The sequence below is a fragment of the Gigantopelta aegis genome, chromosome 6, assembly GCF_016097555.1.
Source record: "Gigantopelta aegis isolate Gae_Host chromosome 6, Gae_host_genome, whole genome shotgun sequence".
NCBI lineage: Eukaryota > Metazoa > Mollusca > Gastropoda > Neomphalida > Peltospiridae > Gigantopelta > Gigantopelta aegis.
In genome coordinates this window covers 48,158,759-48,181,165 of record NC_054704.1, presented here as the reverse complement: position 1 = coordinate 48,181,165, position 22,407 = coordinate 48,158,759, and the positions used below count along the sequence as shown (strand labels likewise).

The window sequence follows — 22,407 nt, the reverse complement described above, 5'->3', positions numbered from 1 at the left end:
TCTTACGAGTTTTTTCAAAATGTATCCAAAAAGATAAATGGTATCTAACGGACACGAATGTAATATTCTATTTCTTACATATCCTCAAAAATCAAGTTTTAAGCAAAGTTTAACATCTTTTTTACTAAAGGTTATTTACAGCCCTTGCACTTGTAACTAACTTACACGTCACAGACAAATGATTGCCAGGTTAACTATAAGTCGCAGTGTAATCGATTCCGACCGTGCTGTTTTTCATTGGATGTATGGCATTGGTGACCTGATCATCGCCTAGGAGCAGCCAGTCGTATGTCTTGAAATTGTTAACACACGTACATGTGTTAACAAGTATGTGTTATCAAAAAATAACAAATAATGTTCTCACCAACGGGTGTGTAAGAAAATACATTGTGTGCATATATTAATGCTGTCGTTTTCACCTCCTTCCTGTTATTGCTGAGTATACTTGGTAAATTATTAAATTATTAAATGTTATCTGTTAATGGTTCATTACTGAATGCTACGAAGATCGACGAAAGGGCATTTTATTTAACCAATCCTTTTGTTGTGATATAGCCGCAACATTTCTGTTTCGTTTGCATAGCGAAATGAATCAAGCATTTTAAAGATTAATATGTACATATGTATATATGTATATGATGTCTCTTTAAAAAGCTTTTATGTTTAATGGATAACCGGCAAGGTAGAGTGACTATTAAGTGCATTGCAAATACATCACAAATACGGATGTTACTAATGGGATCTTTAGTGTATATTCACTGTGATTATGGTTTAAGTGATCCTGTAAGGGATGGGAAAATCAATTTGGTTCGGTTTGCTTTTTCGATCCGATTTTTTTATCAACTGAACTAAAAGCATTATTATGACAAAACCTTTTTTTACAATTAATTTTGTATGCCCTGTTCTATAGTCGGTCTATACTTCTTGTTAAACAGATCATAAAGTTCCCTACGATTATTTTTCTAAGCTGGAATTGCTCTATATATTATCCACTGTGACTCTTATTCACTACAGGATGTCGTTAAACATCCATTCATTCATTCACTACAGGTTGCCCACTTACCCACCTCAATATTACAAAACAAAAGTTAAAGCTTGTTTAACGACACCACAAGAGCAAATTGATTAATTAATCATCGGCTATTTGATGTCAGACATTTGTAATTCTGACAGATAATCTTCAGAGGTGGGGCGGGACGTAGCCCAGTGGTAAAGCAATCGCTTGATGCGCGATCGGTCTAGGATCGATCCCCGTCGGTGGGCTCATTGGGCTATTTCTCGTTCCAGCCAGTGCACCACGACTGGTATATCAACGGTCGTGGTATGTGCTATCCTGTCTGTGGAATGGTGCATATAAAAGATCCCTTACTAATAATGGAAAAATAAAGCGGGTTTCCTTTCTATGACTGTGTCAAAATGACCATATGTTTGACATCCAATAGCCGATGATTACTAAATCAATGTGCTCTGGTGGTGTCGTTAAACAAAACAAACTTTCTTTATTTCTTCAGAGGAAACCCGCTACATTTTTTTTTTTCATTAGTGCCAAAAGATCGTTTTATAAGCACTTTTCCCACAGACATGACAGCACATACCTTGCTCTTTGATACACCAGTCGTGCGGCAGTAGTTGTCATGGGAAAAAACAATCAGATAATGAGTCTACTGGGTTCTATTCTACGACCAAGGCACCTCAATCGAGCACTCAACCGACTGAGCTAAATCCCGCCTTCTCAGTGTTATAATGTCAGCGCTTAAACATGAAGGCTGTTAACCGCATAAATAAAAACTCTCTTTTTATGACAAATCGAACATCTTAATAAAAGCTCTTTGTCTTTGCCGCATCTCTAGGTAGTAAACAACAAGACCTTTAATTAATTTCTTTAGAATCAATAAACGTACAGGATGTTTTACACGCTCTCTGTCGTTTTTGTCTTTTTTTTTTTTTTTTATTGCGCCAGACAAATGAAAATGTTAAAAAACAAGCCCACTGGCTTCAGTTTGATTTGGTCAGTAATTTCTCCAGTGTTATTCCCTACTCGGACCATAAATATACATGAGGTGTAAAATTTCAGAGGGGAAAACAAATAATCCACGAATAACCGTGTAAACATATATTGGTTTGTTAAGTATAAGGGTCAGCATTCTCACCCATTATGCTAAGAACGAACACAAAAGCTACTACATTTCTGTGAACATTATGTCTTCTGAACATACATACATACAATACATACATACATACATACATACATACATACACGCACGCACGCACGCACGCACGCACGCACACAAACACATACATACAATATATAGATATTCATACATCAATGCATACATGCATAGATACATACATACATACATGGATGACTCGATAGCTCAGAACATATCATGGCAAGTCTGCAAGTTGCGGACAATTCGGTACCACAAGTTCGAATTCTAGCGACGGCATGAGAATTTATGAGGTCAGAAAGGATTTAATTATTCCTTGCGTCAGTGAGTTAATATCCATGAATGTAATAGTCATACCTGACATACATACAATATATAGATATTCATACATACATACATACATGTACATATATATTCACTATTCGATCACTATTCGATCAGAATAGATTATATGCATTAATTTTCTTACCATTCTTCGATACTGTTTAGCTATACTCTCTTTTTTTTTCTTTCTTTTTTTCTCTCTTTTGTTAAAAAATATAGAACGCTTCACGAATTTGCGTGTCATCCTTGCGCAGGGCCATGCTAATCTTCTCTGTATCGTTCCAATTTTAGTACATGTACTGTATATACTCTCTGGCACAAACAAAAATGTTATTATTCTCCATTTTCATATCAAAGTTTGTTTTGTTTAATTACACCACTAGAGCACATTGATAAATGTATTAATCGTCGGCTGTTGGATTTCTAAAATGAGGTAATATTGACAATTTGTCTTAGAGAGGAAACCCGCTACTTTTTTCCATTAATATCAAGGGATCTTTTACATGCACCATCCCACAGACAGGATAACCACAGCCTTTGATGTACCAGTCGTGGGCCCACCGACGAGGATAGATCCCTGAACGACCGCGCATCAAGCGAGCGCTTTACAAGAGGTCTAAGTCCCGCTGCATGATGTTAACACTTAAGATGCGTGATTCTGTTCATTTGTTAGAAAACATGGCGACGGACTTGCATGATGTATGAAGGCAGCTGGCGATAATCAATACAGCGAGGGGCGGGACGTAGCCCAGTAGTAAAGTGCTCGCCTGATGCGCGGTCAGTCTAGGATCGATCCCCGTCGGTGGGCCCATTGGGCTATTTCTCGTTCCAGCCAGTGCACCACGCCGTGGTATTTGCTATCCTGTCTGTAGGATTGTGCATATAAAAGATCCCTTGCTACTAATGGAAAAATGTAGCGCGTTTCCTCTCTATGACTGTCAAAATAATCATATGTTAGACATCGACCGGCCTCGATGGCGTAGTGGTTAAGCCATCGGACTACAGGCTGGTAGGTACAGGGTTCGCAGCCCGGTACCGGCTCCAACCCAGAGCGAGTTCTTAAGGGCTCAGTGGGTAGGTGTAAGGCCACTACACCCTCTTTTCTCTCACTAACCACTAACCAACTAACAACTAACCGCTGTTCTGGACAGACAGCCCAGATAGCTGAGGTGTGTGCCCAAGACAGCGTGCTTGAACCTTAATTGGATATAAGCACGAAAATAAGTTAGACATACAACAGCCGGTGATTAATAAATCAATGTGCTCTAGTGGTGTCGTTAAACAAAACAAACTTCAATACAGCGATATTTTTTTGTCGGGGGGGGGGGGTTGGGGCGGGATTTAGCTCAGTCGGTTGAGAGCTCGCTCGAGGTGCTTGCGTTGCAGGATCGAACCACCTCGGTGGATCCATTCAACTGATTGAGTTTTTTTCTCTCGTTCCAGCTAGTGCACAACAACTGGTCAAAGGCTGTGTTATGTGCTTTTCTAATTGTGGGAAAGTACATATAAAAGATCTCTTGTTGCATTAGGAAGAATGTAGCAGATTTCTTCTGATAACTGACTCTGACTACGTGTCAGAATCACCAAATATTTGACATCCATTAGCCGATTATTGATTAACTAATCAATGTGATCTTCTGGTGTTAAACAAAACAAACTTTAACTTGAAGTTTGTTTGAATTGTGCATTAGTAAATGATGTTACAATATGGTGAGGTAATGTGACAGCTTAAAGTCGCACAGCCCAGTTTCACCACGTGAAAATGGACACTAACTTTGGTTGATCTACAAACCTGTAACACATTTGGAAAAACGTAATAAGAGAGAGAAACAAGAGTCTGTGGCGTTATAACGGGGTAATACCCTTAAACGTATATTAGAGCTCGTCTCCATAACATTTTCTTCTCAGAGGAACGTGCGTTTTTTAAATTATAAAAAAATTGCATCTAGTGGTATTAAAAAGACCAAGATGACCAGAAACACTTAGGATGTACGGAAATGGATAGTCTAAGTCATGTCTGATTTCAATTATCAAATACAGCTCTAATAGTGAACGATATGCCGAAGTCTTTAAAAACTCAGGTCTTTCTCTTTTATCCGAAAATGATATTGTAGAGTTGGAAACCGAAAACAAGCGAAAAGCTAGAGCTTTGATTGGGATCATTAGCGAATTAACTCAAGATAGAAACACGCCGCCATCTCAGTCTGGTCACACTTTGAAGACTCGATGGTAGTGTGTGTCTCAGCACAGGACTCGGATCTTCATCGTCACGTAACATTCCTTTGATCCTGACCTTCAGGAGTCGTTGCCCTGTGTATGCAAACTTGTTACAGAGATATCCCAACATGACAGAGCTGTAACATTTAACACAGAAGGAAATTACCATCGATTGGAGTCCCGTTTAAAAAGTATTCTCTGAATATCGAGTAGACAAGATTGGTCTCCATTTCGGTTTTAAATTATGCAATCTAGTGCCAAAATGGTCGTCTGTCATGGCAGACGCCCTCGCGCAAATTGGCAGACTGGTCGTATTTAAATGTAAAAAATAGTAATGACTGTCGAAATTAGCATGAAGTGTTTTCGCGTAGGTTTGTTTTGAGAATAAATACCGGTGTCGGTGTTGTCGTGGTTAAGCCATCGGGCATAAGGCTGGTAGGTACAGGGTTCGCAGCCCGGTACCGGCTCCCACCCAGAGTGAGTTATAACGACTCAGTCGGTAGGTGTTAGACCACTACATCCTCTTGTCTCTTACTAACTATAACAAGTAACCCACTATCCTGGACAGCCAGCCCAGGTAACTGAAGTGTGTGTGTGTGTGTGTGTGTGTGTGTGTGTGTGTGTGTGTGTGCGTGTGTGTGTGTGTGTGTGTGTGCTATAGACAGCGTGCTTGAACCTTAATTGGATATAAGCACGGAAATAAGTTGAAATGAAATGAGAATAATTAATTAATCGAGAAATGAGAGAGTCTACAATTCCTTGTCCATGCAACATTGTGTTACATACATGTCCTGTCCTGTTATGAAGATTAGTACATTTCTATTATTAACGGTTAAATGTGCTTGAAAAGTATGTTTGTGGACATAATGTTTTCGAAATGACAACCATTACAGTAAAAATATGTTTTACCAAAATATCAACATGTATTTTTTTAGAAGTATTATTATAGCAACATTCTTATGGTTCAAATTTGAACAAGATGAAATCGATTTGTGATCACAAGACTATATCCGCTATTCATTTTCTCTCTCTCTCTCTCTCTCTCTCTCTCTCTCTCTCTCTCTCTCTCTCTCTCTCTCTCTCTCTGTCTCTGTCTCTGTCTCTGTCTCTGTCATCCACAATTCACCCTTGAGCCTTATGTTCGACACCATGTAACCGAAATTAAAATATATCGAGTGTGTCGTTAAATAAAAACATCCTTCCTTCCCCCCCCCCCCCCCCCTCCTCTCAAATATTCCATTTTCCCACTTTTTGTCTCTCTCTGTCTTTCTCTCACTCTCTATCTGCCTCCCTCTCTCACGTAATTAAAATGTCTTGAGTGTCTCGTTAAATAAGACATCCTTCCTTCTCTCCCCCCCCCCCTTCTTAGTTACTCTCTCTCTCTCTCTCTCTCTCTCTCTCTCTCTCTCTCTCTCTCTCTCTCTCCCCCCCCCCCACCGCCTCCTATTTTTCTCGTCTACCAAACAAATGCATTTGTCAAACTGAAACTTCCCTATCTCTATCTGACACGCATGGTGAATTCTTTCTGCCTCTCCCTGGGGACAAAAAAAAGCAACAGCACTGGCATAACGCCGTGCATATTAGTAAATCGATAAGACGACAGCGCCTTTCAAAACTTTTAACATCTGTATAATTGTTATGAACTCCCGAGAGAGCCAAGTTTGGCGAATTACTTGTTGTCAGTCTAAACCATAGATTTTGTTTATACACAGGGGATCTGTACATTTATGTGTTACGGTCTTGGACAGAGAAATCATCGATTTTTCTTCTTTGTTAATAAAAGATTATATTTACCAGGAGAAGGGGATTTTAGCCCTGTGCTGTTTAGAGCTTGCCCGAGGTGCAAGAACTAGCCATAGTGATCCTTCTCAACAGACTCGGCTGTTTCTTTTTCTGACTGGTGTATATATTTTAAGACCATGGTATGAATCTAGGAAAAAAGGTCACAGGTTTTTAAAAAAAGTCATGAAAAAAGAAGGAAAAAAAAGGAGAACAAATCACAGGAAAAAAGTGACAACTTAAAATATATTAGGCAAGCAAAGAAATCCTACACAGATCAAGCAGATTTTGTCATTGCGAGTTTGTGACACTGTTCTTTATTTAAGTGCCCTCTTTGCAAATCATAGAACCTTGACAACTACCGCCTGATCTTTTGACGCATTTCCACCACAACACCCATGGTATATACTGTAATTTTGTGCTAGTGGGGGGAAAATGTAGTCTAGCTGTTTCTACTCTCCCAAGCCATACCCTGGTATCGCCGACACCTAATAGTCACTGCTTATATAATGTTTTAGTTAAAGATTGTTTTGTTTAACGACATCGCTAGAGCTCAAGCAGGTGGGCTCTACGTCAGCTGATAGAGGTCATGAATCAGATGCTTGGGTCGAATCCCCTCAGTGGAGCCATTCTCTGATTATTGTTTTTCAACCAGTGTCCCACAACCTGGCCATGGTATGTGCTGTCCTGCTTATGGGACATGCACATAAAAGTTCCTTTGCTGCTAGTTGAAGTGTTGAAATGTGCCACATCAATAACCAGTGCCTATGTCGGTGCCATTTATTTTTTGAAAATTACCTGTGACACGCTTCCCACTCCTATACTAGTTTTAGCTTGCAACGAATGGTAGTTTCATATAAACTGATATCTGTTTGTTTGTTTAATTTCAGGGTAGGTATGACCCAGTGCTGCCAGACAAAAGTTGCATCGAAATGAAACAGCTTCACCGCCAACCCAGCTCAACTAGCACCGACACATACGCCAGCTGCACCACCCATCCCCAGGACAGCCCATCCAACTTCGCACAGCCCACCGCCGAAAGTCCCAAACATAACCTCTACGTAAACCCACTGGATGCTTCTTCATCGCGACTGCCAAACCCTCAGTCGCATTACCCACCTTATCACGGACACTTCAACGATCTGAACGAGTATTACAACCAGCAGCAGCAGCAGCAGCAACAACAGCAGCAGCAGCAGCACCACCACCACCAAGAGACCGGATTCAACAGACCCAGTGTTGTTCAATTCTGCCCAAACCAGGTAGTCCAGAAATTGGACAGTGGCTTGACGACCACCTGGGAATGTGAGAGTTTTTTCCCAAATCCACCACAATCGCCAGACTCTGGGGGAGGGAGACTGCAGCTTCGCCCGTCGCTGCCTCCTCCCAAGAAATCCAGCTTTAAAAGATACAAATCGCTTTCCGTGGAGAAACATCCGCGGTTTGCGGAAATCATAAACGAGAGGAACTGCTCTTCCACGGACAATCTGCACTCTCAGGAGTTCATAAAACCAAAGTTAAAGTTTCGAAAAGCGGTGTCGTTGGCAAATCGTCTGCACGCAAGCAGCCCATCGACAGGCAGGAGGCTTGCCAACTATCACCTTATAGCAAACACTAAATCAGGTAAGGCTTAAAAGATATATCCTCAACCTTTTAAAACTAAAATCTTATTTTTAAAACTGCTATGTGCTATGTTGTTTTTTTTCTTCTTGTTTTTTTTTTTTTGGGGGGGGGGGGCATTTTTTGTGTGTGCTGAGATTCTTTATTTTGTTCTTTTTGTGTTTATTTGCTTACAGATTTAATGCTGGAGTACTCATTTGACATCCCTTAATCCCTTTAGTTTTCTAAAAATACACTGAACACTCTTGTAGTATTTAAAATATATTTTAACATATACGAAATATATCACATGTCCAGTGATAAAGAGCTGTCTTGGGCAAGGTCTAGGCTTGACCATCTCGGTTAACAATACCGCGGAATGTTCTAGAAATTCGCGTTAAAGACGCCTTACTGAAAATGAATAATAAAGAGTGTCCTACGTGGGAGAAGCCTTTTCATCTCTTACATTAACCCATTAACATCGATTCTGGTAACCTAGCAACGGAATTGCTTACCCAAGACAGTTTGCTTGGACCTTTTGTAATAAATATTGCCAGTAAATAGGTTTCCCTAGTTGGGTTTAGTCTGCCATCATATATCAGCTAAATATTTGATAAGGTATGTTTAGTTACGAAAATTAGCATAAGGCAACAGTACTTACGCCTTCCTCAAGCTATTGTACCTACTCCAGCTGTAACTTGACTGGTTTTCAATTCCTGCACACTACACAGACCATCTACATATTGTCATTAAATAGGTTACCTTAGTTGGGTTTAGTCTTTCACTACACACCAGCTAAATATTTGATAACGTAGGTTTAGTTACGAAAATTAGCATTGGGCAAGAGTATTCCCGCCTCCCTCACGCCATTGTACCTACCCCAGCTGTAACTTGACTGGTTTTCAATTCCTGCATACTACACAGACCATCTAAATATTGCCAGTAAATAGGTTACCCTAGCTGGGTTTAGTCTTCTATCACATCTCAGTTAAATATTTGATAACGTAGGTTTAGTTACGAAAATTAGCATTGGGAAAGAGTATTTCCGCCTCACTCACGTCATTGTACCTACCCCAGCTGTAACTTGACTGGTTTTCAATTCCTGCATACTACACAGACCATCTAAATATTGCCGGTAAATAGGTTACCTTAGTTGGGTTTAGTCTTCCACCACACACCAGCTAAATATTTGATAACGTAGGTTTACAGTTTCAAAAATTGTCATATGGCAACAGTACTCCCATCTCCCTCCCACCATCATACCTATCCCACCTGTAGACTAACTAGACTGGTTGACAGTGCAGTGTACCGCCTATGTACGCCAAAATGTTTCAATTCTTGTACGCTACACTAGACCATCCAAAAATGGAACAAGCAAGTTCCACAATTTCCCTAATTTGAATTCAGTAAGATTGGTAGGTTTTCTGACCCACTAAAGACGCTCGATAAATGGTTGATACATTTACTGTCTTGTGAAATTGTGTTACAGTGTTCGATAACCGATAGCTTCTCGTGTAGGGCATGTTTAATCAATCTCTTTCTTTGCTGTCCACTCATAAATCCATCGAGGTGGGACTGATGCATAATCACATTACCAAAACTGAGTAAATTTTTGGTAGAGCGAACATATTTCAGACTTGGAACTTATGAAATGTATTAATACATTGACTGTCTTTAGAATGATGGGGACAAACCAGCGGTTCAAAGACAAAACATAACAACAACAACAACAACAACAACAACAATAATAATAATATCAGTTATTTTCATAAATATCCATCACCATCTTATCATCATCATCATCATCATCGTCGTCTTTTTTCTTCTTCATTATAGTAATTGAATTTGATAATAATAATAATAATAATAATAATAATAATAAATTACATTAAAAAAATAATCACCCTCCTCATCTTTTTAACAATAATTCTTATCAAGACTGAGATACTGATACTGATACTGATAGAGATATTTGGAGGTATCTGGCTGGAAAATCAGTTGTCATAGAGAATGGAACATTTACCCTTCTTTGCGAATTCAGCATATTTATTTTATTCCATTTTAGTTTTTAGTTATCATTGTTTGCTTTACCTGCTTATGTTTTGTTTGGTTTTCATTCAAAAACATATATTTTTAGATCATTTGTTTCTGTTTTGTTTTTATTTTTTATTTATTTATTTTGTTCTGTAACATGTTTTGCACCTACTAATATTTAAAAATCACGAAAGTAGTTTGTTTCTCCCTAACTTCTACTTTAAGTTGAGGAAGAACCTTTCCAGTTTCCATTTCGCCGAAACGGCATACTTGGATCGCAGGTTCTTGAATTCTGCAGTGCCATACTATATTAGTTGTATTCTAGTTACTTTCTACTTTCACTTTCAAAAATCAGTGTGGGCTTACTTGAATCACATTCTCTAGTCCTGTAGAACCACTAGTCTCATCCCACGAACATGCAGATTCACAATACTAGCTGGCTGTAGTTTAGTAACACTCAACAATAGCATGGTACTACAGAATTGCAAGTGTCTGTGCACTTGGCCACATTTTAAAACGTCGTGGCAGCTCTTACTTTGTTAAAAATGTCTTACTTTCAACATAAATGGATGATATGATTTATTATGATCCTTCAGCTTAAAATGGTCCTCAAATTTAAAATGAACGTTTTGCATTTTACAAAAGAACCAATCTCTAGTCTTTGGGGTTTTTTTTTTTTTTTTTTGTATATTTGTAATATATGAACTACTTTTGGTTTCCTGTGAGGTGTCAGTTTTTGACTTCCTTTACGACTTGTTAAAATTTTAGTTACGTTTATATTTTGCATTAGTAAAATATATTGCAGTACGTGGAAACGAGATTTTAGCTTTAATTTAAATAGGTGAATTCTAATTGTTTGTTAGAACGTTGTCCTTATATATAGTTTAAAATGCATACATATACAAAACGATTATATAATTGCCTTTATTAGACAGACGACTATTATAAAAACTGTGCTTTTTTAAGCACGACTCTGAGGCCTAATTCATCAAGCTCTCTTAGGCTCTGTTAGACAACATCGAATCTTTTTTTTGCAAGTCTTTTTATTTTCCAGATCTTAAAGTTGCGAGACTTCAGTTAATTAGGTTTCATGGCTCTTGCATAAAAATATTACGGTCCAGACTAAATACTTTAGCGAAGTCTCCTGCGTTTTACCGCAAGCTATCTGTAACAGAATATTCTTTATTGAAGCCTCAGGTGTAGACTTTGAAGTTGTATAAGCAATGGGTTCTTGAATACACGCAGGCGAGAAACAAACTATATTTTGTGGATTAACATTCTACAAGTTGTATTCATCTAGAAATGTTACGATTGCAAACATGTAGTTTTCTGGCCAAAGACCTGAAACAGAGCATGTGACCTAGGGTTGAAGATATTCCAACTCTTTTAAGTCAAAGGTCTGGACTATAGTATAGTTTCCAAACATTATAGTCTCCACTTCATCTTGACTGCACATTTTTGTTTTATTTGACTTTTTTTGCCCCCATTAACATTGGATTCCTCACCAAATTGTCTTGCAGATGAAACCTTTCTACTCAACTGAAGAGGTGAGTGGTGTAATTCGCAACGAAGGGCGCTTCGTGTTATAACAGAGCACATGCACTGGTGTGACCTGCACGAGAGCAAGTAGTAAAATTCCCCCATCCCAAAAATGGAGCACCATCTTTAAAAAACTAAAATTTAAACTAAATTTGATCCTACTTTTACAAGCATACAAAAATAACAATATTTTATGTAACCAAAGCGTGTAAATCATGGTATATTTATGTATACCATGTTAAAAAAAGACCTAACAGATTTTATGACCTGAAAAAAGGAAGACAAAAGAGAAACAATGATTGGATGTAAGCTCTGCGGTTCACCAGGGTATTTTGGCTTGTTTCAAACTCCTGCGAACTAAATGTGCTTTTGGCTTCATTCGTCTAGTGTACTGGTTAAGCTGTAGTATGCCTTGTGAATATTCATGGGCTTTTTCACATCACGGTTGTGCTCCCGGTTCATTGTTGTAGTTCTTTAGAACATCCCGCCCCATCCCCCCTCTCCCCCTTCTGCTTGACCGTGGCTTTTTCTTCACTCCGTCGCCGTTCACCTGTGCTTTTGTGATGGTCACACCAGTCCAATGCTCCACCTCCCTAATCCACCCGCCCGACCATCCCCGACACTTTACTCGCTTCACCGTTCATGTCTCATAGTCAAACAGCTTTTGTTTCAGTCGTTAATATAATGATATATTAATGCGCTTGAGATATTAACGAGTTAACGATATATATATATATATATATATATATATATTACATCTGTAATAATTATGCTGACATTTTAATTATAACATTAATAAGTGTAAGAAATATTGTTGACGTTATTAAAAATAATAATAACATGTTTGTAGTGTTGATGAATATCATCAAACTATCGTATCATTAATTGGGGATAATAAACTGACATTATTAACGAGTGTAGTATTAATAGACGTGTGACATTCATTAATGAGAACACCAGCGATTTATATTAAATGTGTTTATATCATTAACTGATGTAATCAACGTTATCATTATTTTAACTACAGTAATAAATATAATTATGTTATTATGGTGTGTATGTAATACATAAATTCACCTTTAAAATATGTTAAACGTATGTATATGTAATAAATAGTATCGAGTGTATTTATAAATAAACATGGGCATTATTAATTAGTTTAATAAACATATCAATAAGAATGTATTATAAACATATTGATCGTATTAACTGATACGGTATGAATTTACATTAAACAAACTTTAATTAACCATGTAACAAAATACTAATATTATTTGTGAGCACTATAGAATTTATTCTACATAATGTTATACTATCAGAATATCTTAAAGGGACATTCCTCAGTTTACTGCATTGTAAAATGATTCCGACTAATAACATTCTTCTACGATTAAACTTACATATTAATTTATTTTTGCTTTTGTTTAGAATATCAGTGTCAGTATATTCAATGTGTTTTCAAATAATTTCGTGCGTACGAAAACAATATATATTTTAGGAAATAAAATAAAATTTAACCTAGTACAAATATTAGAACGACCGGAAACACGTTTAATATACAGCCACTAATATTTTATGCAGAAAAATGTATTAGATATGTAATTGACATGGTTAAACAGTATATGTTAATCGATAACATCTTTAAAATTATAGCAAACTCGGGAGTGTCCCTTTAACAAACATTCAACAAATTAGTCAAGAATATTAATTCATTTTTCGAGTTCATTTTATTATAGATATTTGTAAAGCTTTTAGTAATGTAGCATAGGTTAATAATAATGCAGGATGTTTCGCATGTTTGGAGAGTTCAGTTGCTGATTTTTTTTTAATTGGTTAATAAAGATTTTTAAAGCACAACAATGTTTAATATTCTACGTTTTTCTATAGCATTTTCAATTTTTAAATAACGTTGGACAGGTTGATTAATGATAATAGTTCAGATGTCTGAGACATTAAAGCTAATTTAATAACATAGATAGAATTATCTGTATTCAGCAGATATCTCAAATTAATGAATTAATTTATTTTATTTTTATAGGATAATAAACGTTTTAATAGATAACATTAGACTAACAGATAGTCAATATGTTTCTGGAGTTTGTGATTGAGATGTCGAAATATTCTAATGAGATAAAGTTATCTATCATTAGGTTAGGGTGGTTTTTTTCAGGTTTGTGAATTCAGTTGTTTTCCTCTCTCAAATTTTATATAGCTTGTAATGTATAGCATAGGTTAACTTTTAGCAGGTTTTCTGATTTTATAAACTCAGATATAGATTTAAATTATCTTGCTTTGAAAACCTGTTATTAGCAACATTCTATTGTCTGCTTTCAGCAGGTTTCTGAGATATGTGATTTCAGATATTTTAATTTCTATAGCTTTAAAAGATTCATTTTACAGCCATTCAGAAGGTTTACCAGGTTTGCGAATTCATTTATTGCTCTTTCTATCGCATTTATAGGCACTCAAATAACCTAGTATGATAATCACCAATATTTAGCATATATATCTCGGAAATCTGAAATAATTGGGCAATATTTTTAAACAGAATCATGCAAACCTAGAAGTATATTTTATTTAATCAACATATATCAAGATGGAGAGCGTCCCCACTGGGTTCTAAATACGACGCGGATTACGAAACGTATTTAAAACCAACTCATGATTTTTATCAAGTTTCATATATATATCTATCTATGTTTGTGCAAAGCCTTGGGTGGGTACTAAGTGTTAAATCTGAGTCTGGGCTGGACTGTAAGACATTTAGATGACGTTAAGGGTAAAAGTAAAACCCAGACTCTAAAGATGTCATCTTCTGATTAGTCTCTGACCACGCCAGAGTCTGGGCCCATGGTGGACATGCCAGAACTTTGAATATACATGGACATGTTAAAGATGTTTGGACTTGGACTTAAGAGGTTTTGTATGCACGATAAACATGTGGTAACGTGTTTGTTGTCGACACTTTTAATTGTATTGCATTAAGGTAAATTTCGCTCCATGGTCCTCCAAATGTTACGTTATCCGTGCATGTCCCAAAACCTAAGTAAAATGTCTGTGAAAAGTACGGTAACTGAAACGTACAGTGAACGTCTGTCCCCCCCCCCCCCCCCCCACCCCTAAGTGTCTACCGACTCAACCACGCATCAGTTGTGATGTGACTCACTCAGAAGTGTTCCAAGAACTCTATAAAATGTATTTGTCTCATTAATTTATTGTACTTTTTTTATAATTTTGTGTGTATGACTGTTGTATTAATTTGCAAACTTAAACATTGTTATTTTTTAAATCAGAAGTGATTTACTTAAATTGCTCTGTTCTTTTGTCAATATTTGTAATGAATGCTAGTATTTAACATTACAATTGTTTATTCTGTACTTTAAAAAAGATAACACAGTAATGTTGTAGGTTTCATATTTAATACATGCAATGTTTATATAGTGAATATTTTGAAAACATGGTACTTTTGTAGTTTGATTACTGAAATGGGAGAAATAACGTAAAACTCTATTAGCACCTTCTTATGATGCAAAAACCACAAAGTACAATACCGAACCGCAAGGTTCAGCCAAAAATTAGGATTTGGCAAACAGACTGTAATATTTGAATAGAGTGCTGACTACATCAGTTTTAAAATCTAGGCGTCTATTTTTGTGGGTGTTTAAGAGGTAGAGAGTGTGGCAGGTTCAAGTATCCAGAGGACAATCTAGTGTCCTGCCATCGTGAACACGATTCTATCCAATTAACCTCTGGTCGCCTATCAGAAGTACATCAGTGGCCCACATTATAAGATTATAAAACCATTAGAGTCTAGCTGTAGACGATAGTCCAATCCAATTGTGTCTTGTTAAAATCGAAACCGTGTGTTAAAGCCTTAAATGTAGACTATGTGAAGCTCAGTAATCACAGACTGTGTTGTGCATTAACACTTTTAGATCCATGCTTTCTAAGGACGGGCATTAGGCTTCTGTTTGGGATTTCTGTCAATAATTTACGAACATTTAGCACTCACAAATGTGGGAGTTTATGAATGATAAAATATGAGATTCTGTTTCAGTTTATTTACGTCATCAAAAGCTTCATTTTTAACATACAATGACAGAATGTGGAGCTTTCTGTTTTCTAAAACATGATATCATTTGTACGTTTATAGTGACAAGTTTAGCATTCACAGCAGTTAGGAGTTTATGAACTATTAAATACGAGAGTCTGTGTTAGTCTATATACGACATCAAAAGCTTCACTTGTAGCATACAATGACAAGTTTTACCTTTACGGAATTTGGAGTGTTGTGTTTCCTAAAATATGATTTCCTTTTTAACATTTTTATACATTATCTCAAGCTTCTCTCATGCTAATTTCTCCGTGAAAATCACGAAGACAAAGTAATCCCCTTGTAAAAACAAATTGTGGTTATTTACAGATTATTATTAATAATAATAATGTTATTTGTTTACTTGACAGGTTCTTTACCAAACAGTAGGCAAAACTTGGACCACGTAAATCATGAAAAACTGTCGCCCGTTCAACGATCTAGTCCATGTTTGTTCGAACCTTCACCAGCTAAAAAGAGGTCCATTTCGAAAAGAGACGCGTTCGATTGCGAGGAAACGGAGAACCTTCTCCTGGCAGCTTGCAGTCACGGCGAGTGTCCGGAGGTAACGCTTTCTGCGCGGAACGGAACCATTTGTGATAACAGTGTATACACCAATTCGAAAATGCAGTACCAGAACAATATATCGAAACAGACACCTTCAAATCTCAGCGCTCAACCACACCCCACCAACTTAAAATACATGAACATCGAAAGTGCGGCGGAGGACGACCATCAGTTGTTCTCCCTGGGTAGTCCGGACAGGTCGGAGGAAGAGGTGGAATTCAGTGACAGTGTGGCGAACCACGCCAAAAACAACCTGGTGTGGAAGGCCAGGTGCGCCCGGCCCATAACGTCTCCGCTGTACGACACGAGTCCATCGGACAATCTGGAGAACGACGACAGTTTAATATATTCGAATTCTGCTGATTATTCCGGATTCTCGGACTCGAGTCTTTCCGACCCAAACCTCTTGCGATCTTCCCCGTCTAGCGACCTGGTCAGTCGAACTGGGGAGAGTCGGACGAGCGGGGAGGACCACACGGTCAGTGTGTACGACACGGCCGAGTCCGGACCCCCGGACAGTGACACCAACATGGACGGTAGCACTGTAAATGTGATTTCCTCCGACGAAAATAGAGATATGAATTTAGTGTTTCCAGATTCTAGCGGATAGTTACAACTTGGTTTGAAGGACAGGTGGGTTGTCTTTTTTTTCTCATTTTATTCTAAACTGTTATTTTACCTTGCAATCCTTCCCGGTGGCTTTTCTCTTCTTTCTCATTTTATTCTAAACTGTTATTTTACCTTGCAATCCTTCCCGATGGCTTTTCTTTTCTTTCTCATTTTATTCTAAACTGTTATTTTACCTTGCAATCCTAGCCGGTGGCTTGTCTTTTCGTTCTGATTTTATTCCAAACTGTTGTTTTACCTTGCAATCCTATCCGGTGGCTTGTCTTTTCGTTCTGATTTTATTTCAAACTGTTGTTTTACCTTGCAATCCTAGCCCGAGTACTCTGCCGTTCGGGACATATAGTCCGTCCCATCATTCTATGAAACGTTGTTGTTGTTTTTTGTAAATAATTTTAGTTTGGTGTGACGTAAGACCAAAGGTAAATGTTTTGTGGAAATAACATAAAACTACTATTTTTATGTGAAATTTACAAATCAACTGGCTCAGAAATAAATAAGTTGTAGTAAATTCCATAGCATTAAAAAAGGCGTTCTCTGTGGGACGGACTATTGACGGACATTTGGACGGTTGTGATCGCTCTCGTAACTGTCCAAATGTCCGTCTAGCTCTCGAACGGCAGAGTACTCAGGCAACCTGCAATCCGTGTTGACAGTGTTTCTGAAGTTATTCTATTATATATTTGTTTTGTTATGACAAGGTCGACTACGATTATGGATCGACAAAGTTGAAAATTAGTTTCGTACAATTTCTGATTTAGGTCGACGGTTTTCCAGGACATAAGAAAAATGGAGACGAAAGTCCATGCAATAATACTCAACACTGGTTTGGTGTTTGGGTTTGTTTTGTTTGTTTGTTGGGGTGGGTTTTTTTGGGGGGTGGGGTGTTTGGGGGTGGGGTGGGGAGTAATCTTTGTCCATCTTAAATGTAAAATCAGGGTCGTGCATTTTTGTTAAACAGGGCAACAAGTATCAATGGAATATTTTATACATCCACTTTATTTGATTTTTTTATTATTATTATTTCAGCTGGAAATAGATAAAGACAGGACGATTGTGGAATGGGATACCGTATGTTACTGAGTGTGGCGATTACGTTTTAGCCCAGCACAATGTGATTTGCGATACGACATGCAGTAGCCAATCAAGCCGAGATGCATCCATTCTTCCAGCTCGTCTGATGTAATCTCGCTCCTCATTGGATGGTGCTGACAATACCGAATACTGCTTTCTGGACAACGGGTCTTTGGAGCTTATTGGGAGGTTGCTGCAGATGTGAAGCCATATTTATGCAATTATTATGATGTATAGCCAATGAATTTTCTATACTTGACTTTTTTCATCTGTTTACACAAGACTGTGATCTTTTCGCTAACTTTAAGCCAGTTTAGTACTTTTGTTTGGACCATTTCTTCAATGACAATTCAAAACAGTCTATAGCTAGTGTTTTACCCTTTTCAACTCTTGACGATACGTGTTGTTCTTAAAGACTTCTAGAATGTTCCATTTACATCATCAGACATTTCTTATCCACATTTCACCGACATCTGAAATGTTACAATATTGTTGAGAGCTGTTCGTGAAATGACCACATGGGAAGGTGGGTTTGGCAAAAACAAATAATGCGGAAACAATTTGACACGTGCTTACAGTCCCACTGAAAGTCCAAGCATGTCCGTTATGGACACATCATTTGCGTTTCCGGATTTTATATTCATAAACTATGATTATGGGAATAAAAATACAATACAATACAATACAGTACAGTACAATACAAATACAATACAATACAGTACAATACAAATACAGTACAGTACAGTACAGTACAGTGCAAATACAATACAGTACAATACAAATACAATACAATACAAATACAATATAGTACAATACAAATGCAATACAATACAAATACAATACAATACAGTACAATACAAATACAGTACAATACAAATACAGTACAGTACAGTACAGTACAATACAAATACAATACAATACAATACAATATAATATAATATAATATAATATAGCATAATATAATATAGCATAACACTTTTTAAAGTTTGTTTTGAAAGGGTCTGGCAGAACCAAATAATGTTTACTGGTTTTGTGGACTTAGGTCTTAGACAAGCCCTCGGGAACCGGGATGGGGTCAGGGTCCTGCCTCTATATAAATAAAGATCAATAGGTGACTTGCCCCTCTCTCCCCCACTCGACCCCTCACTAGAGATTGTGACTCCAGTTATCGTCCCTACGGGCCCGCTACAGAGTAGGACACTATAATGTCACAGGGCTTTTATATGGCTGAGAGGAGGTGGGGATATACATGTTTGTACATGTCGGTCAAACAATAAATATATTAATATGTAAACTAGATACCCATCACTCAGCGTGCGCGCTCACACACACACACACACACACACACACACACACACACACACACACACACACTTACTTATCCCCTCTTTCCTCTGGGTCATTTCTAAAACAGTCCTAAATATATTTTTAACGTTTAGTCTGCTTGAAAGTAGGTTTTATCTACATGTCCAAATGGCCTTTAGGCAAGCACGGATTTTAGTCAATCAAGGCGTACTTCTTGGTATCGATATTTGTTTTGATGACTGTTAAGTGATATTTTTATTTATTTATTTTATTTATTTCATTCCTGCACAGTAGTTTTAATGGACACGCTTTATTATTCGTATTGTCCTACTGACAATGACTTAGCCTTTAATTTTTACTTGAACGTTTTTTACTTGTTCATATACCAGACGTGATTAGAGATACACAATCATGATTAAGCATCGACGGTTAAATTGGTTGCCAAAAGTATTGATACATTTTTACTGAATAATTGTAAAAAGAACTTCGAATACATGCATGCATACAAAAACAACACGATCCTTGAAATTACTTGATAAACTGGTAGAAAATAATTATTTTAAATTTTATAGACTTAAGATTTAAATGCAAGTACTCATACCTTACCTTCCCGACCTATGGTTTTCACTCTGTTGATGTGAGAACTGGACTTGTCTGATGACAAGGTTCCTTCTCGGTTTATATAAAAGCAGAAGTATTTCCTCAAGACTTCACAGCTTGCTTTACCTCATTGAATATGAGAAAAGGAAGGAAGGAGGGAAATATTTTATTTAACGACGCACTCAACACATTTTAATTACGGTTATATGACGTCAGACATATGGTTATGGACCACACAGATATTGAGAGAGGAAACCCGCTGTCGCCACTTCATGGGCTACTCTTTTTCGATTAGCAGCAAGGGATCTTTTATATGCACCATCCCAAAGACAGGGTAGTACATACCACGGCCTTTGATATACCAGTCGTGGTGCATTGGCTGGAACGAGAAATAGCCCAATGGGCCCACCGACGGGGATCGATCCCAGACCGACCGCGCATCGAGCGGACATTTTACCACTGGGCTACGTCCCGTCCGAATATGAGAAAACGTCATTTGTGTCTGTGCTAACTTTAACTGTCTGGGAGCGACACCGGATATTGCTATTGTCGTTGCGACATATCTTGTACCACGACTGAACTACGGTAATAAAATTGTTTTAGTACAGAAATTAAAGTTATAAATTATAAGTATGCAAGTATGGACTTATGTTTAAGACTCTTTAATAAAACCAAATACGCCTACCAGTTAATGAGTAAACAATTTGAACGTCTTTTAAGATTGTAAAAATAACTTTCACCGTACACTTTCGTAATGTTATTATTCAAAATATGTTCTACAATGTTAAAGTTATATGAACTTCTATGAACTTGAATAACGGTAAAAAAAAAAATATATAATAATAATAATAAATAAATAAAATGTAATTAAAAAAAATTAAACATTTAATAGAAGACACAGATTTAATAATTATTTCTTTCTAGTCGTACTGGCAAGATTTGTCGTTACGACAGTAACAATATCGTGTGTCGGTCCCAGGCAATGGATACAGAACTGCACAAGTTGCCATACCAATTAATAAAGGCAAGGTCACATATGGAATTCGACCTTCCAAAGGCAGAATCACACGGATTACATGTCCTAAACTATAAACACTGTTTGTATGTTCCTCTTCAGCTAACATCACCGCCTTAGACCTAAGCCATTTTTAAAACATTTTAAATAGCTACAAAATAACGAACATTTTGTTTTCTGATTTATAGCTATGTAGCCATAATTCAGTTATCCAGTGGGATATGTCGACTATGTGGCTGGTTAAATAAAAATATTTTTAACGGTATTTTTCTCAGGCAATATTCTGTTAAGCCATTCAGCAGGTCAAGTTATATGCGACTTTGCTTGACCATCTCAGAGATAAATAATTATAAACCATACACTCATATTTTATGTTACATTGTTTCTGCGCGTGAGGCGTATCCACCTCCATGTACACCATGGAATTAATTGTGACTGAAATAGTATGTCACTAACTGTAGCAGTTTTTGAATTACTATTTGATGTCTGCGTTTGAGTGGATTTGTTTAAATGATACTAATATAAGTTAACATATATTACAGTTTTACTAGAATGCATAGGTTTGTTGTGTATGAATGTAGATATACTGGATAGGCCGAATGGATACAACTAACACAATGTACTTCTCTGTTAAAGGTGCATAGTCCTAAACAACATTGTATGGTAGTGTCATAATGTGACCATTTCGCACACGACAGAATTTCGGTGATAACAGAGCATTATAAATACATTTAAGAAAACAAAGTAAAAGCAAAGAAAAATAAAAAAAAAAAAAAATAATAATTAAAACACGTATTCTTTCTTAGCTAGGATGGGTAGCAATTCAAAACATTTCATTTAATTCCAGACGTAAGAACTAGTACATTTCCAGGTAAAAGATTTGAATATTTTGGGTTCTGAAAAACTGAGAAAATTTGTATGTTACGGTTAATTGCTTTAGAAATAAATTCCACATGACCAGATGTGACAAATTGCTATTCCAAGCTAGAAACTAAGTTTTAGACACGAATACCATACAATGTTGTAAGGGATATGAGTGTCTTTAAGAGAGTAAATGGTCTAAAACACAGGGTTAGGAAATAATTGAGTTTACATTTGTGCGTTTGCTTTCAGCGATACAGGGCTCTATTGAGACCAAATGTAGTCTAAAATAAAGAGGGGTGGCAGTACCAAAACAATCACTGTATACAAATAGCGGAGTTTGTTTCAGGTTGACAAAACGTGCACTTTTGAAATAAAAAGGACACTTTTAAACTTTTCTGAAAGTGCAACTCCCCGCCCACCCCTGCCTCCCTAGTAGGTACACCCCTAACTATGTTTGGAGGTCGGAGGCTGGTTTCATTTTTTTTCTGATTATGTTAATGTCATGAATATACCCTGTACACCAATATGCTTTACATTGCTCAATGGTGTGGTATGTCTATGTATGATTGGATGTATGCGTGTATGCATTTACGCGCGCGCGCGTG

At 37.1% G+C, this 22,407-nt stretch overlaps 1 protein-coding gene and 1 pseudogene across 2 annotated transcripts in view; one reads left to right on the top strand and one right to left on the bottom strand.

The window, feature by feature from the left end:
• LOC121375455 (potassium voltage-gated channel protein Shab-like) overlaps window positions 1-18,774 on the top strand; it is a 76,182-nt gene extending 57,408 nt beyond the window's left edge. For both annotated transcript variants that reach the window (XM_041502922.1, XM_041502921.1), the window contains exons 4-6: window positions 7,379-8,111; window positions 16,125-16,953; window positions 17,974-18,774. In XM_041502922.1, coding sequence (XP_041358856.1) covers window positions 7,379-8,111; window positions 16,125-16,930 — 1,539 coding nt within the window. In that variant the 3' untranslated portion in view covers window positions 16,931-16,953; window positions 17,974-18,774. The remainder of the gene's footprint in view (window positions 1-7,378; window positions 8,112-16,124; window positions 16,954-17,973) is intronic.
• On the bottom strand, window positions 2,702-2,801 carry LOC121376584 (annotated as a pseudogene).
• Window positions 18,775-22,407: the final 3,633 nt, after the last annotated feature.